Source organism: Mobula hypostoma, chromosome 21 (assembly GCF_963921235.1).
Source record: "Mobula hypostoma chromosome 21, sMobHyp1.1, whole genome shotgun sequence".
In the NCBI taxonomy this organism is placed as follows: domain Eukaryota; kingdom Metazoa; phylum Chordata; class Chondrichthyes; order Myliobatiformes; family Myliobatidae; genus Mobula; species Mobula hypostoma.
Window position 1 is genome coordinate 58,772,016 of NC_086117.1, and position 15,882 is coordinate 58,787,897.

Consider the following 15,882-nt stretch of genomic DNA (forward strand, 5'->3'; position numbering starts at 1 on the left):
TTCTCTTTTGCATTTGCAGTTTGCTGTCTTTTGCACGTTGGTTGTTTGTCCGTCCTGTTGGGTGCAGTCTTTCACTGATTCCATTACATTTCTTGGATTTACTGTGTATGCCCGCAGGAAAATGAATCTCAGGGTGGTAGTACAGTGACATACATGTACTTTGATAATGAAGTCACTTTGAACTTTTGACAAATAAAGCTAATCTAATCTAAATCTCATTTTGACCATTTGAACAGAATTTTCACAGCAGCTTTGGAGGAATTTAAACTTGTGCACTTGGAACAACAGTCTGGTAGAACAAACACCGTCTGCCTCTTCCATTCTAAAGGTCGCTCCTTTAGAACAGAGATGAGGAGGAATTTCTTCAGCCACAGGGTGATGAATGGGTGGAATTCCTTGCCACGGACAGTTGTGGAGGCCAAGTCATTGGATATATTTATTTATTGAGATACAGTGCGGAAGAGGCCCTTCCAGCCCTTCAAGCTGCACCACCCATCAATCCCCGATTCAATCATGGGACAATTTACAATGACCAGCTAACTGGTATGACTTTGGACTGTGGGAGAAACCAAGCACTTGGAGGAAACCCACGCAGTCATGGGGAGAACATACAAATTCCTTTCAGGGAGCAGCAGGCATTGAATCTGGGTTGCTTGTACTGTAAAGTGTTGTGCTAACCTCTACACTACCAGAGAGGTTCTTCATTAGAAAGGGGGTCAATGGTTTTGGGGTGAAGTCAGGCAAATGGCATTGAGGGGGATAATAAATCAGCTATGACGGCCCGAGTGGCCTATTTCTCTCCGGTGTCTTATGACCTGCTGACGGAGCTAGTGAACAATTCCCAAAATCTCCATCAGATCCTGTTACGGAGTAAGGAAATCCCTGGCGGAAGACCAGAAATCCAAACCATCTTCCTGAGCTAAATGAGCCTTAGGACGTGCTACAATCCTCAACACACTCGACCCCAAAACAAAGCTTCTACCTAAATGCAGGAAAGCACGACTGTAAAATCAGTAGGCTTGTCACTCCCAGCAGGTACAGCTCCTGTGATACACACTACAATGAGAACCACCCCAAAATGGTAAATGAGCACCGACCTGCCAAGTGAGTAACTCCACCATGGGTCCCAGACCCAGCTACAAAAGGAGGAGGGTTAGGCACGGGGCTAGCAATCCCATCCCGTGAAAACACAGAGCCGCAGAAATGCCAGAAGCTCCAGACACCTCATGCCTGGGAGAGGAAGAATCTTTGCCAAGCCGACGTATGAAGCTGAGCGATGAAAGCAGAAAACCCTTGGCCCACGTCAGCGGCCTGTGATGAGCTTCACTAACCAACTACAAAGTGAGAATGTGATAAAGCGCAGCAGTGCACGGGGGAAGCCCACGTACCTGGTAAATGTTTACGAATAATCGCCGCTGTCTCTTTAGCCCTGGTCATACTGGAGTGAATCAAGATGTCGTAGTTCAATCCCAGACTCGCCAGCCGCTGGCCCGTCAGTTCGGCTTGTTCGCGACCTAGAAAGAAATAGAACTCCATCAACCCGCTAACGCCGGAGCATCACAATGAAGTTTCAAACCAGTCACAATTATATGCACAGGACTTCCCTCAACTACTGCAACAGGGCAACGAATTTACTGACCGTTGATGCACACACATCACATCCTCTGTTCCAAAGGTCCAGGAGGAGGCAACGTAGCATCCACGCCAGGACCACCAGACTCAAAAACAGTTACTTCCCCCAAGCAGTAAGGCTGATCAACATCTCCACCACTACTTTATCATTTCCTGTCAGTCAGCCTATGTACCTAGTGTCACTTTATGGACAGACAATCAATGTACATAAGCTAGGGAAGTTGTAGGGAAATTGCTGGAAAAAATTCTTAGGGATAGGACATATGAGCATTTGGAAATCCATGGTTTAATTATCTATTAATCAATGGCTTTGTGTGGGGCAGGTCATGTCTTACCAACTTGAGTGAGTTTTTTGATAAGGTGATGAGAGAGGTTGAGGGTAGGACAGTGGATGTTGTCTACATGGATTTGACAATACTCCACACCTAGAGAATTGCCGACAGTTCTAGTCGCCCCCATATTTGGGAGGATGTTGAGGCTTTGTAGAGGGTGCAGAGGAGGTTCACCAGGATGCTGCCTGGTTTAGAGAGCGTGTGCTTCTCAAGAGGCTGGATAAACTTGGGTTGTTTTCTCTGGAGTGGTGGAGGGCTGAGGGGAGATCTGATAGAGTGGCATAGATAGAGCGTACAGAGAATATCGGTTTCCCAGGGTAGAAACATCTAATACCAGAGGCCATGCACTGAAGGTGAGGGAGTAAGTTCAAAGGGGATGTGAGGGTTTTTTACTCAGAGAGGGGTGGATGCCTGGAATGCACGGCCTGGTACAGTGGTACAGGCAAATAAGTTAGAGGTTTAAGAGCCGTTTGGATAGGCACATGTAAGGAAAATGCAGAGATATGAACACGATGCAAGTAGGAGGGAATTAGTGTTTGGGTGTTTCTGATTTGCTTTTTAGCTGGGTTGGCACAACATTGTGGGCTGAATGGCCTGCTGTTGTATTGTACTGTTCCATGTTCTAATAATTCCCTTCTGGTTAAACTAGGGGAGTGATAATAGGTCAGGTTGCAAGGGTTGAGAGCTTCAAGTTCCTCGGAGTGAACATAGCCAATGTTTGTCCTGGTCTAACCACCAATGCCCCTCCTTTCTCAGGAGGCTAAAGAAATGTGGCATGTCCCTGCTGGCTGCTACCAATTTTGATCAATGCACCCCATAAAGTACGGTTCATTGGTACAGCAACTGCTCTGCACATGACTACGAGAAACCGCAGGGAGAGAGGAATGAGAGCAGGAATCAGCCTCCTGCTGCCTCAGTAAAGCGGTGGCACAGTGACAGAGCGATTAGCACAACGCTTCATAGTACCCGCGACACAGGTTCCATTCCGCTGTCTGCAAGGACTTTGTACGTCATCCCCGTAACCTCGTGGGGTTCCTCCAGGCGCTCCCACAGTCCAAGGACGTACTGGTTGGTTGGTTAATTAGCCATTGTAAATTGTCCCGTGATTAGGCTAGGGTTAAATTAGGGAACTGCTGGGTGGTGCATCTTGAAGGGCCGGAAGGATCTGTTGTGCACTTTCTCTCAATAAATAAATTCAGTGTAATCAAAGACTCCACCCACCCCAAACACTCTCGTTTCCCCCATCCCACTGAGCAGAAGATACAAAAGCTGGAAAGCATGTACCACCAGACCGAGGATAGCTTCTGTCCCACTGTTATCAGACTCTTGAAATGGACCTTTTGTACGACAAGGTGGACTCTCAGCCTCACAATCAACCTCATTGTGATCTTGTACTTTGTTGTTTAACAGTACTGCTTTTACACATTATCTGTAGCTATTACACTTTATTCTGCATTGTTATTGTTTTACCTTGTTCTAGCTGAATGCACTGTGTAATAATCCGATCTGTATAAACAGTGTGCAAGACAAGCTCTTTGCTGTATCTTGGTACATGTGACAATAATAAACCAATTCCAATTCTCTGGAGTTTCTCCGGCTGTGGACGACTTGCTCTAAGCTGTCAGGCTATTAAATAGTACTTATTTCAAATAAAGGGTGTATGGGCTGTCCAGGGAGGGGAAGCACCTCTGGGGAAGGGGCTTGTCATGTCCATTCTGGGGCAGCTCACTCACCTTTGGTCCCCACCGGACACTCAACTCTCACCTGTGGCTCCAAGTAGCTGTTTGCATGTGACAGCAGCCACACCCCAGTACAGCGCTTTGACATGCAGGCTACACCAGGTGGGGGTGGCTGCTGGGCCTCATACCCCGGTGAGATAGGGACATGCCTGTCCTAGCATGGGAGTCCACTCCGGCAGACTGGGCGGATGAGATCTACTGAGAGATCCAATGGCCAGGAAGGTGGTTCTGCAATGCTCCGTGGAGAGCGAAGGGCATGGCGAGGCACAGAAGGTGTCACGGTCATCCGCTGCAACGGAGGACCAGTTTCTGATGACTACTCATACCACTGGACCCGACTTTTGAGGTCAAGAAAGTGGAATTGCCCCAGTGCAACGGCATGTCCACTTTAAAAACTCTCCTGCACAGGTTTCCTAACATCGGACCTGACGGACAACCACCAATTCCAAATAAAATCAGAAAATACAGGAAAATTTAGGTCAGGGAAGATCTATGGAAAGAGAAACAGTTGACAACTCAGGTTGAAGTTGCTTCACTAGAACTGAAAAAGGGAATTAACACTGGAGAGGATAAGAATAGGAAGACCTGGCAGATAAAAGTGTGGCTGATGAATTGGTGCAGAGGACAGACTTTCAGACTTGTGAATCATTGTGATCTCTTCTGGGGAACATATGACCTGTACTAAAGGGATGGGCTACACATGAACTTGAGAGGAGACCAATATCCTGGCAGGAGAGGTTAATTTAGTTTGGCAGGGGGATGTGACCCAGGGGATAGGTCAAGAGGATGGGGCAGGTAGCTGCAGCGTGAAGACAGACTGAGGAAGGCAAGGCAGTGGATAGGGTCGTTCTCCTCAGTGATAAGTATACTGCTGTGGAGACCACTGTGGGGGAGGACCTACCAGGGGAAAGCTGCAGCAACCAGGTCGCTGGCACCCAGTCTTGCTCTGTGGCTCAGAAGAGTGGAGAGGAGAATGGTGGTGTTACAGGAGCAGACAGGAGATTCTGTGGGAGCTGACACCTGTATGGTATGTCACCTCCTGAGTTGCCAAGGTCAAGAACGCCTCACACTGGGTCCACAGCATTCCTGAGGGACAGCAGCCAGAAGCCGTGGTACACATTGATACCAATGAAAAGGGATGAGGTCCTGCAGAAAGAGTTAGATAGGAAGCAGAAAAGCAGGACCTCAGGGGTAGTAATCTCTGGATTGCTGCCTGTGCCACGTGCCAGTGGGGATAAGGATAGGATAATCTGGCAGATGAATGTGTGGCTGAAGAATTGGTGCAGGGGGCAGGATTTCAGATTTCTGAATCACTGGGATTTCTTCTGGGGAATGTATGAAAAAGACTGGTTTCACCTGAACTTGAGAAGAACCCATTTCTTTGTGGGCAGGTTTGTTAGAGCTGTTAGGGAGGGTCTGGCAGGGCGATGGGAACCAGTTATAACACAGAGAATGGGGCAGTTGGTAGATGTAATGTGTAGAGAGATTGTGAGGAAGAACAGGCAGTGGAGAGGGCATAAAGGCAGTCAGTTGGATAGCTGAACTGTGTTTCATGCAAGTAGTCTCAGGAACAAGGGTGATGTCGTGGCCAATACAGAGACTTGGTGGTCACATGGGAAGGAATGGCTACTGGATGCTCTGGGGTTTAGATGTTTCACAAGGGGCAGGAAGGGAGGTAAAAAAGATGGGGGAGAGGCATTGCTAATCAGGGATAGTATCACAGTTGCCGAAAGGGAGGACATCATGAAGGGATTGTCTACCAAGTTAGAGCGGGTAGAAGTCAGAAACAGAAAGGGAGCAACGGAGACACGGACAAGCAGATTTTGGAAAGGTGCAAAATAACAGGATTGTTGTCGTGGGTGACTTCAACTTCCATAACATTGACGGGTTTCTCCTCCGACCAGAAGGTTTGGGTGGGATAGAATTGTTAGGAGTGTAAAGGAAAGACTCCTGGCACAAAATGTGGACAGGCCAACCAGAGGAGTGGCCATTCTGGATCTAGTACTAGGCAATTAACCTAATCAGATGAGAAATCTTACAGTAAACAAGCATTCTGAAAACAGTGACCAAAACTCCCTGACCTTCAGCATAGTCTTGTGATAGTGATAGGAGCAGATATTATGGGAAAGTTTTTAAATTGGAGAGGGGGCATAATGATGCTCTTACGCAGAAACTTGAGGGCGTAAATTGGGAACGGATGTTCTTAGGGAAACGTATGACTAAAATGTGGAGGCTGTTTACCGGGCACTTGACTTGCACGGGATCCTAGATAGATTTGTCCCATTAAGGCATGGTTGAAAAGAGAGGTGGGAAACATTTAGTCAAGGAAACGAAGGAAGCTTACTTAAGGTTTAGAAAGCAAGAATCTGAGTAGGATAAGAAATAATCTGGATAAGTGGGGGGCACTGAGTGTCACTCTGGGGTAAAGTCAATGTAGTTAAAATGATCATAGCACCTCAGTTTAACTATCTTTCTACTATCTTTCTAGATATAAAGGATATCTGTTATATCCTTTAACTATAACAGATTCAATACAACAAAATTATCAGTGATTTTCTATGGGATACGAAGAAGCCCAGAATTAAAATGAGTAAGATGTATGTCCAGGGACATGGGTGGGCTCAGTCTAGCAGACGTCAGGACATATAAATTACCCTTTGAAATGACCAAGTGAGCTAAACATTGGGACGGGGCTGATGTTGATTTAGATTGGGTAATTAGAGAACGGAGCCTGGCAGCACCACATTCTCCCCTGAACATCCTCTCACAACATGTGGAAAACAAGACTAATCTAAATCCTATACTATCTCACTCAAGGAGCGTGCGGAGTACAATTCATAAAGCTTGTAGAATGTCACATTTAAAGCAGTTATACTCCTCGCTCTGGAATAACCCTGAGATACGCATTGGGAAAAGAATGATGTCCTGGAAAGAATGGAAGATGAAAGGTGTAAATACAGTCGGTGATCTCTATGAGAATGGGATTGTTACGTCATATGTGCATTTGCAGAGGAAATATAACTTGTAGATAAAGGGAATTTTTGGAAGTATTTACAAATAAGACATTGCATTAGTGGCATATTTAAGAACGGTGACTCATAAGGTAACTCTTTAACTGAATACTTTACATTACCACAGGAAGTTCATAAAGCATCAGTGTTTTACAAGATGTTCAGGCACTCTGTGGGTGAATTGTGTAATAATCTCAAAGCAGTGTGGCAGAAGGATCTTGGAAATGATATTGAAGATAATGAGTGGTGAAATATTTTATCAAATGTGGGTAGACATATTAGGGAAGTGAGAGGGAAACTTATTCAGTATAAGATAGTACACAGATATGATTGGACACCAACTAGATTGTACGAAATGGGGATTGTTGATAATAATTTATGCTGGAAATGTAAAAATGAGGTGGGCACATATTTTCACATGATTTGGGAGTGTTTCATGGTTTGTCCATTTTGGTGTAAAGTTCTGGATCTGTTGGGGAATTGGTCGGGTTCCACACTGCCCTTGTGCCCACGGTTTTGTCTCCTGGGTGATAGGATAATGATACCTAATGTAAACAAAGACAAGTTTGTTATTTTAAAGGTGGGTCTCATCACAGCTGCAAGAATTGTATTGCAAAACTGGAAAAAACCCAGACGTCCCACTGTGAAGGAATGCACTGAGGAAGTGATTAAGATCTCATCATATGAACACATGTTGGGAAGAGTTAACAGTGAGGGAAAAGTGCAAGACGCGTGGGATCAATTTTGTCTGTATGTTAATTTAAATTTAAATTAGAACTTCTTTCTGTCTCTAAGTTTTATTTGTTTTCCTGTCGTGGGATGGCTGTGTAAATATGCTGTACTCTATCTGCTCTGTGATATGCTGTGCTGCTTTGTAAAATAAGAATAAATAATAAAAATTTCAATTATGAAAAAAGAAAGCAAGAATCAGACAGGGCTCTTGAGGGTTATAAAAGTAGTCAGGAAGAAGCTTAAGACATGGCTTAGGAGAGATAGAAAGGGGCACGAGAAGGCCTTGGTGAGTAGAATTAAGGGATTTGCACCTAAGTGAAGAAGAGAGGATGACGAGAGTGAGGGTAGGGCCGATCAGAGATAGTACAGGAAGCATGCGCCTGCAGTCTGACAGGGTAGTGGGGCTCCTTAATGAATCCTCTGCTTCAGTGAGAGCACAGAACAGGCTAACGTGCTGGAGCATGTTGACGTTACAAAGAAGATGTGATGGAACTTTTGAAAAACATTAGGACAGGCAAGTTCTCTGGGCTAGATGGGATTTACCCCAGGATACCATTGGAAGCGAGGGAAGAGGCAATATTTGCGTCCTCATCGGACATAGCAGTAGTTCCAGCAGACTGAAGGATGGCAAATGTTATTCCTTTGTTCGAGAAAGGTAAAAGGAATAATCTGCAAATTATAGACTAGTGAGTCTTATTTCAGTGGTGGGCAAGTTATTAGAGAAGACTCTTAAGATACAATTGCAAGCATTTGAAGTAGCAAAGTCTGATTAGGAATAATCAACAAAGCTTTGTGAGAGGCAGATTGTGCCTCACAAGCCTGATTGCCTTACCCAAGGAAGTGATTAAACACATTGATGAAGGTAGAGCAGAGGATGCTGTGAATATGAACTTTAGTAAGGCGTTTGATAAGGTTCCCCATGGTAAGTTCATCCAGAAAGTCAGGAGGCGTGGGACCCAGGGAAACTTGGCTGCGTGGATTCAGAATCGGCTTGTCCACGGAAGGCAGAGGGTGGTCGCAGATGGAGCATATTCTGCCTGGAGATCGGTGACCAGTGATGCTCCACGGGGAATTCCTGCTCTTCGGGACTCAGATGAGGAAGTGGAAGGGTGGGTTAGTAAGTTTGCAGATAGCACGAAGGTTGGTGGTGTTGCGGATAGTGCAGAAGGGTGTTGTAGGTTACAACAGGCCCGTTATCTAAGAAAAGATGTGCTGACATTCGAGACGGTTCAAAGGACATTCATGAAAATGATTCTGGCATTTAAAGGTTTGTCATATGAAGAGCATTTGATGGCTCTGGGCCTCTACTTACTGAAATTCAGAAGAATGAGGGGTATCCCAATTGAATCCTATTGAATGCTGAAAGGCATTTCTTTCGCCAGAGAGTGGTAAACCTGTGGAATTCATTGCCACAGGCAGCTGTGGAGGCCAAGTCACTGGGTATACTTAAGGCAGAGGTTGATAGATTAGTCAGGGCTTGAATGGATACGGGGAGAAGGCAGGAGATTAGGGCTGAGAGGGAAATGAATCAGGCATAATGATATGGCGGAGCAGGTTTTTTTTGGGCCAAATGGCCTAATTCTGTTTCTATATCTTATGGACATTGCCAGGATGCAAGTTGAACTGAAAAATGGCAGATGGAGTTTAATTTAGAAAAAATGTAAAGTGATACTACTTAGGAACAAGGTCAATGAAGGTACAAGGTCATTGGCAGGATTCTTAGCTGAGTGGATGAATAGTGGGACCTTAGGGCCCTCGTCTACAGATCTTTCAGTTACTGTGTATCATTAGGACCCTCGGCCACAGATCTCTCAGTTACTGTGTATCATTAGAGCCCTCGGCCACAGATCTCTCAGTTACTGTGCAGACTGATAGGGTGATATAAGGCGGCGTATGGTGTTTTGGCTTTCGTTAGTCAGGAGATCGAGTCCGAGCCACAAGGTGACGTTGCAGGTCTGTAAAACCCTGGTTAGATCACACTTGGAATATTATGTTCTGGTCGCCTCATTATAGGAAACTCGTGGAAACTTTGGAGAGGATGCAGAAGAAATTTACTAGGATGCTGCCTGTATTAGAGACTGTATCTTCTGAGGAAAGGCTGAGCAAGCTAGGCTTTTCTCTTTGGAGTGAGGGAGAATTAGACGTGACTTGATGGAACAGCACATGATGATAAGAAGCAGAGAGCGTGTGGACAACAGGCACTTTTTTCCTAGGTGGCAATGGCTAATATGAAAGGGCATTTAAGACTCATCTTTCCACAGCCAAGAGTTCAAGTCAGGAAATCCCAACCTTTCTCCCCCATTAACCGAGGAGTCTGTAGACCCCAGGTTGGGAAGCCCTGGTTTAAAGAGATGCCTGACAAAACAGGGACTGAGTGGCCTTTGCTGTTCGCGGGCACCTGCTGATGGGAAAATAAAGGAAAATACTAAATACTAAAGAATTTCTTGCTAAAACTTTGCAGTCGAAGGAAGTACTGACCCAGTGATGTCAGGACTCTGTCCTTGTCTGTTGAGGCCGACAGTTCGTACTGGGAATGTCTGATGAGGAAGATGTGCCTTGTGGCTTTGACCTTGTAGTTTTCTAGCTGTGCGGTGAAGTCCTCAGACGTCTCTTTATTTCTCTGGTTTGGTTTAATAAGAGAAATAGGCTCACGTCTGAAAAAAAACACAAGAGAGACATTTATATCTTGCCAATGAATCCACGTCCCACTGACAAACAGATTGGTGACTGGTAACCCAGCCTTGAGCAGGTTGAACACCCAACAGTCATTGACTTCCTGCGTCAGCACCCTGTCTGTGTGACCACAGGCTTGAGAGAAACTTTTGTGTGGAAGGTGGGCAAATGAACCAAGGGAGAATTCAGCTGACATTCTCATTTTTAAAACTAGCACAGACTCCAAGACCCAAAGTGCCTCTTTCTGTCTTTGTCTTGTGCGTTGTTTTTGGTTCTCACCCCATTCACAAACACTCAATTTCAAAGCAACTACCCTCTTCTTCTCCTTCTGTCGGTCCCTTAAACAATCTTCCTCCAAAGATAATTCACAGATAAGTTTTGAATTCCCCTAAACTGGGGAATTTCAACACCTAAAACTACAAGAGATGCAGACGCAGTTGACACTTTAAATGCCAGTTCAAAACCTATTTATTTAACCTTGCTTTTAACTAACATCATTTTGTCTTTTATTTTCACTATTTCTTTTATTTTAATTTTTATCCCACTTTGAGCGACATTATCTGTATGAAAAGTGTTATTACCTATTTATAATAATCCCACAGTAATCCCTTTTTAAATCCTTCCCACATTCCTATTAACTCTCCCCAGACTTTAACACACACCTATACACTTGGAGCAATGAACTGTGACCCATTGTGGCCCATCGAGTTCGTTCTGCCATTTCATCACGGCTGATCCATTTTCCCTCTCAGTTCCAGTCTCCTGCCTTCTCCCCATATCCCTTCATGTCCTAACTAATCAAGAAGCTATCAATCTCTGCCTTAAATATACCCAATCACTTAGCCTCCACACCAGTCTGTGGCAAAATTCCACAGATTCACCACTCTCTGGCTAAAGAAATTCTTCTTCATCTCTGTTCTAAAAGCATGTCCCTCTATTCTGAGGCTGTGCTCTCTGGTCTTAGACTCCCCCACCACAGGAAACATCCTCTCTACATCCACTCTATTGAGGATTTTCAACATTCAATAGGTTTCAGTGAGGTCACCCTCATTCTTCTGAATTCCAGTGAGTACAGGCCCAGAGCTATCAAACGCTCCTCATATGATAAACCTTTCAATCCTGGAATCACTAACCTACCAATCTGCATGGCTTTGGAGTGTGGGAGGAAACCAGGCAGTCTGAGGTAATCTACACAATCACAGTGAGATCATGCAAACTCCACACAGACAGCGCAGGAGAACAAGATTGAACTCGCTTCTCTTGCTCCACTGCAGCTGTGAATTTTTTTTTTAAAACAGCTGTAACACAAGGAGTCTTGGGTGCGACCACTTGGTTAGATTGCGAATTTGCTCCCCAACCTTTTTCCCTCGACTTCACTCCCCTTCTAACGATACCTGCTCTGATAAAAGACGGTAGTGTGGGGGTTAGCAGGTGACCTGGGTTCATTTCTTGCCGCTGCCTGTAAGGAGTCTGTACGTTCTCCCCGAGACCACGTGGGTTTCCTCCCACAGTCCAAGGATGCATCTGTTGGTCGGTTAATCAGTCACAGTAAACTGTCCCATGATTAGAGCATGGTTCAATCAGAGGTTGCTGGGCATCACTGCTCGAAGTGTTGGAAGGGTCTGTTCCACGCTATATCTCAATGGGTAAAAACCCAGAGAAGGGAGAAGGGTGAAAGGTGAAATGAGGGTAAGTTTCTTCACACAGAGTGCTGAGAAGGTGGAATGAGCTGCCAGCAGAAGTGATAGATGCAGGTTTCACTTCAATATTTAAGAGAAGGCTGGATAGGTACATGGTTGGAAGGGGTATGGAGGGCTGTGGCCGGGATGCTGGTCGATGGGACTTGGCAGAATTATACTTTGGCAGTCTCTAGATGGCCTGAAGAGCCTGGTTCAGTGCTCTATGATTCTAATGGTAATCCTGCAGTGAACACCCAGAGGCTGGCAAAGTCTGGCGGCATGTCCAGAGATCAGAGGCCTGATGTCCGCAAGTGAGAGTCCAGGGCCAAGAACTGGAGGTCGGAGGCCCACGGGCAGCCTGTGCTGAAGTTGGAGGGATATCCTAGAGCAGATGGGTAATAGAGGGGACACAATTTTAAGGAGATTAGGGGAAAGTTTAGGGGCGGATGTCACGTACAGGAGTTGCCTCTCAAGTCTCTTTTAATTCCCTCCCTTCTTTTATCTGGGCCCATGTCCTGTAGCTTTGATACCATTTGGACTCCGTGGACCCTGACACCTGAATCAAGGTTTCGACCTGTAACGTCGATGGTGCCTCTCCTCCCCACAGACGCTGCCCGACCCGCTGAGCTTAGCCGGTTGTCTGTTAGTTGGCGGCGATTCTCCGCACCAGAACCGGCCGCTCTCCCCCCCCCCCCACCCCGGGCATCCCCGTCTTCCCCGCCGCCGCCAGCCTCCTACTTCACAGTGAAACTCCTCCCGGCCCTCAGGCCACCCCAGCCCCCGCGGCTGGGCATCGCCACCCCGAGTCGCGACGCTCCCTCAGTGCCGACACTCTGCCTTGCCGCGCTCCCTCGGCCCTATCCCCCACAACTCACTTGTCCCAGTTGGAGTCCCAGCCTCCGGTGGCAGGACTCCAGCTGACGGTCGCCGCCTTCACGCTGCTGTCACCACGCCGCTGTGAGGCGGCCGCAGCCACCACCAAGGCGGCGGTGCCGGCGAGACCGCAGGCCGCCACCTGGAACGCTTTACGGAAGGCCATGGCCGGCGGAACCAATGGCCGGCCCCTCGCACCGAGGGAAGACAAAAGGCTCTCGGACGGGACTTCCGGTACGGAAGCCGGATGCAATCGGACGGCAATTACGATGCGCCGCCGATTCCTTCTTGTCAGAAGTGAATTCAAATCCTGGCGAAGGGCGGGAAGAGAGGGAGAGAGGGGTGGAGAGAGGGGTGGAGAGAGGGGTGGAGAGAGGGGTGGAGGGGGAGGGAGAGAGGGGTGGAGGGGGAGGGAGAGAGGGGTGGAGGGGGAGGGAGAGAGGGGTGGAGGGGGAGGGAGAGAGGGGTGGAGGGGGAGGGAGAGAGGGGTGGAGGGGGAGGGAGAGAGGGGTGGAGGGGGAGGGAGAGAGGGGTGGAGGGGGAGGGAGAGAGGGGTGGAGGGGAGAGAGGGAGAGAGGGGTGGAGGGGGAGGGAGAGAGGGGTGGAGGGGGAGGGAGAGAGGGGTGGAGGGAGAGAGGGAGAGAGGGGTGGAGGGGGAGGGAGAGAGGGGTGGAGGGGGAGGGAGAGAGGGGTGGAGGGGGAGGGAGAGAGGGGTGGAGGGGGAGGGAGAGAGGGGTGGAGGGGAGAGAGGGAGAGAGGGGTGGAGGGGAGAGAGGGAGGGAGGGGTGGAGGGGGAGAGAGGGAGGGAGGGGTGGAGGGGGAGAGAGGGAGGGAGGGGTGGAGGGGGAGAGAGGGAGGGAGGGGAGGGAGGGAGGGGGGAGGGGGGAGGGAGGGGTGGAGGGGAGGGAGGGAGGGAGGGGTGGAGGGGAGGGAGGGGTGGAGGGGTGGAGGGAGGGAGGGAGGGAGGGGTGGAGGGGAGGGAGGGAGGGAGGGGTGGAGGGGAGGGAGGGAGGGAGGGAGGGGAGGGAGGGGTGGAGGGAGGGAGGGAGGGGAGGGAGGGGTGGAGGGGAGGGAGGGGAGGGGGGGAGGGAGGGGAGGGAGGGAGGGAGGGGTGGAGGGGAGGGAGGGAGGGAGGGGTGGAGGGGAGGGAGGGAGGGGTGGGAGGGAGGGAGGGAGGGAGGGAGGGGTGGAGGGGAGAGAGGGAGGGAGGGGTGGAGGGGAGGGGTGGAGGGGAGGGAGGGAGGGGTGGAGGGGAGAGAGGGAGGGAGGGGTGGAGGGGAGGGAGGGAGGGGTGGAGGGGAGGGAGGGAGGGGTGGAGGGGAGAGTGGGAGGGAGGGGTGGAGGGGAGAGAGGGAGGGAGGGGTGGAGGGGTGGAGGGGAGGGAGGGAGGGGTGGAGGGGAGAGAGGGAGGGGTGGAGGGGAGGGAGGGAGGGGTGGAGGGGAGGGAGGGAGGGGTGGAGGGAGAGAGAGGGGTGGAGGGAGAGAGAGGGGTGGAGGGGGAGAGAGGGGTGGAGGGGGGAGAGAGGGGTGGAGGGGGGAGAGAGGGGTGGAGGGGGGAGGGAGGGAGAGAGGGGTGGAGGGGGAGGGAGGGAGAGAGGGGTGGAGGGGGAGGGAGGGAGAGAGGGGTGGAGGGGGAGGGAGGGAGAGAGGGGTGGAGGGGGAGGGAGGGAGAGAGGGGGGAGGGAGGGAGGGAGAGAGGGGGGGAGGGAGGGAGGGAGGGAGGGAGAGGGGGGGAGGGAGGGAGAGAGGGGGGAGGGAGAGAGGGGGGAGGAGGGAGGGAGGGGAGGAGGGGAGGAGGGAGGGGAGGAGGGGGGGAGGGAGGGGAGGAGGGAGGGAGGGAGGAGGGAGAGGGGGGTGGAGGGAGAGGGAGGGAGAGAGGGGTGGAGGGAGAGGGAGGGAGAGAGGGAGGGAGGGGGAGAGAGGGAGGGGAGGGAGGGAGGGAGGGAGGGAGAGGGAGGGAGGGAGGGGGAGAGAGGGAGGAGGGAGGGGGAGAGAGGGAAGGAGGGAGGGGGAGAGAGGGAGGGGGAGGGAGGGGGAGAGAGGGAGGGGGAGGGAGGGAGGGAGGGGGAGAGAGGGAGGGAGGGGGAGAGAGGGAGGGAGGGGGAGAGAGGGAGGGGAGGGAGGGAGGGGGAGAGAGGGAGGGAGGGGGAGAGAGGGAGGGAGGGAGGGAGGGGGAGGGAGGGAGGGAGGGGGAGAGAGGGAGGGAGGGGGAGGGAGGGAGGGAGGGGGAGAGAGGGAGGGGAGGGAGGGAGGGGGAGAGAGGGAGGGAGGGGGAGAGAGAGAGGGAGGGAGGGGTGGAGGGGAGGGAGGGAGGGGTGGAGGAGAGGGAGGGAGGGAGGGGGAGAGAGGGAGGGAGGGAGGGGGAGAGAGGGAGGGAGGGAGGGGGAGAGAGGGAGGGAGGGAGGGGGAGAGAGGGAGGGAGGGAGGGGAGAGAGGGAGGGAGGGAGGGGTGGGTGGAGGGAGGGAGGGAGGGAGGGAGGGGTGGGAGGGAGGGAGGGGAGGGAGGGGTGGAGGGGAGGGAGGGGAGGGAGGGGTGGAGGGGAGAGAGGGAGGGAGGGGTGGAGGGAGGGAGAGGGAGGGAGGGGTGGAGGGGAGAGAGGGAGGGAGGGGTGGAGGGGAGAGAGGGAGGGAGGGGTGGAGGGGAGAGAGGGAGGGAGGGGTGGAGGGGAGGGAGGGAGGGGTGGAGGGGAGAGAGGGAGGGGTGGAGGGGAGAGAGGGGGAGGGGTGGAGGGGAGAGAGGGAGGGAGGGGTGGAGGGGAGAGAGGGAGGGAGGGAGGGGGAGAGAGGGAGGGAGGGAGGGGGAGAGAGGGAGGGAGGGGGAGGGAGGGAGGGAGGGGGAGAGAGGGAGGGAGGGGGAGAGAGGGAGGGAGGGGGAGAGAGGGAGGGAGGGGGAGGGGGAGAGGGAGAGGGAGGGAGGGAGGGGGAGAGAGGGAGGGAGGGAGGGGGAGGGAGGGAGGGAGGGGGAGGGAGGGAGGGAGGGGGAGGGAGGGAGGGAGGGGGAGGGAGGGAGGGAGGGGGAGAGAGGGAGGGAGAGAGGGGAGAGAGGGAGGGAGGGGGAGAGAGGGAGGGAGGGAGGGGGAGAGAGGGAGGGAGGGAGGGGGAGAGAGGGAGGGAGGGAGGGGGAGAGAGGGAGGGAGGGAGGGGGAGAGAGGGAGGGAGGGAGGGGGAGAGAGGGAGGGAGGGAGGGGGAGAGGGAGGGAGGGGGAGAGAG

General features: G+C 51.4%; 1 protein-coding gene across 2 annotated transcripts in view; it reads right to left on the reverse strand.

The window, feature by feature from the left end:
• The window catches only part of pgam5 (PGAM family member 5, serine/threonine protein phosphatase, mitochondrial), a 39,779-nt gene extending 26,879 nt beyond the window's left edge, over positions 1 to 12,900 (reverse strand). Inside the window, exons 1-3 of one of the 2 annotated variants that reach the window (XM_063074110.1) lie at positions 12,674 to 12,900; positions 9,925 to 10,100; positions 1,389 to 1,514 (exon numbers count right to left, since the gene is read on the reverse strand). In XM_063074110.1, coding sequence (XP_062930180.1) covers positions 1,389 to 1,514; positions 9,925 to 10,100; positions 12,674 to 12,837 — 466 coding nt within the window. In that variant the 5' untranslated portion in view covers positions 12,838 to 12,900. The remainder of the gene's footprint in view (positions 1 to 1,388; positions 1,515 to 9,924; positions 10,101 to 12,673) is intronic. The other variant, XM_063074111.1, reaches the window with a different exon arrangement.
• Between the last annotated feature and the right edge of the window lie 2,982 nt (positions 12,901 to 15,882).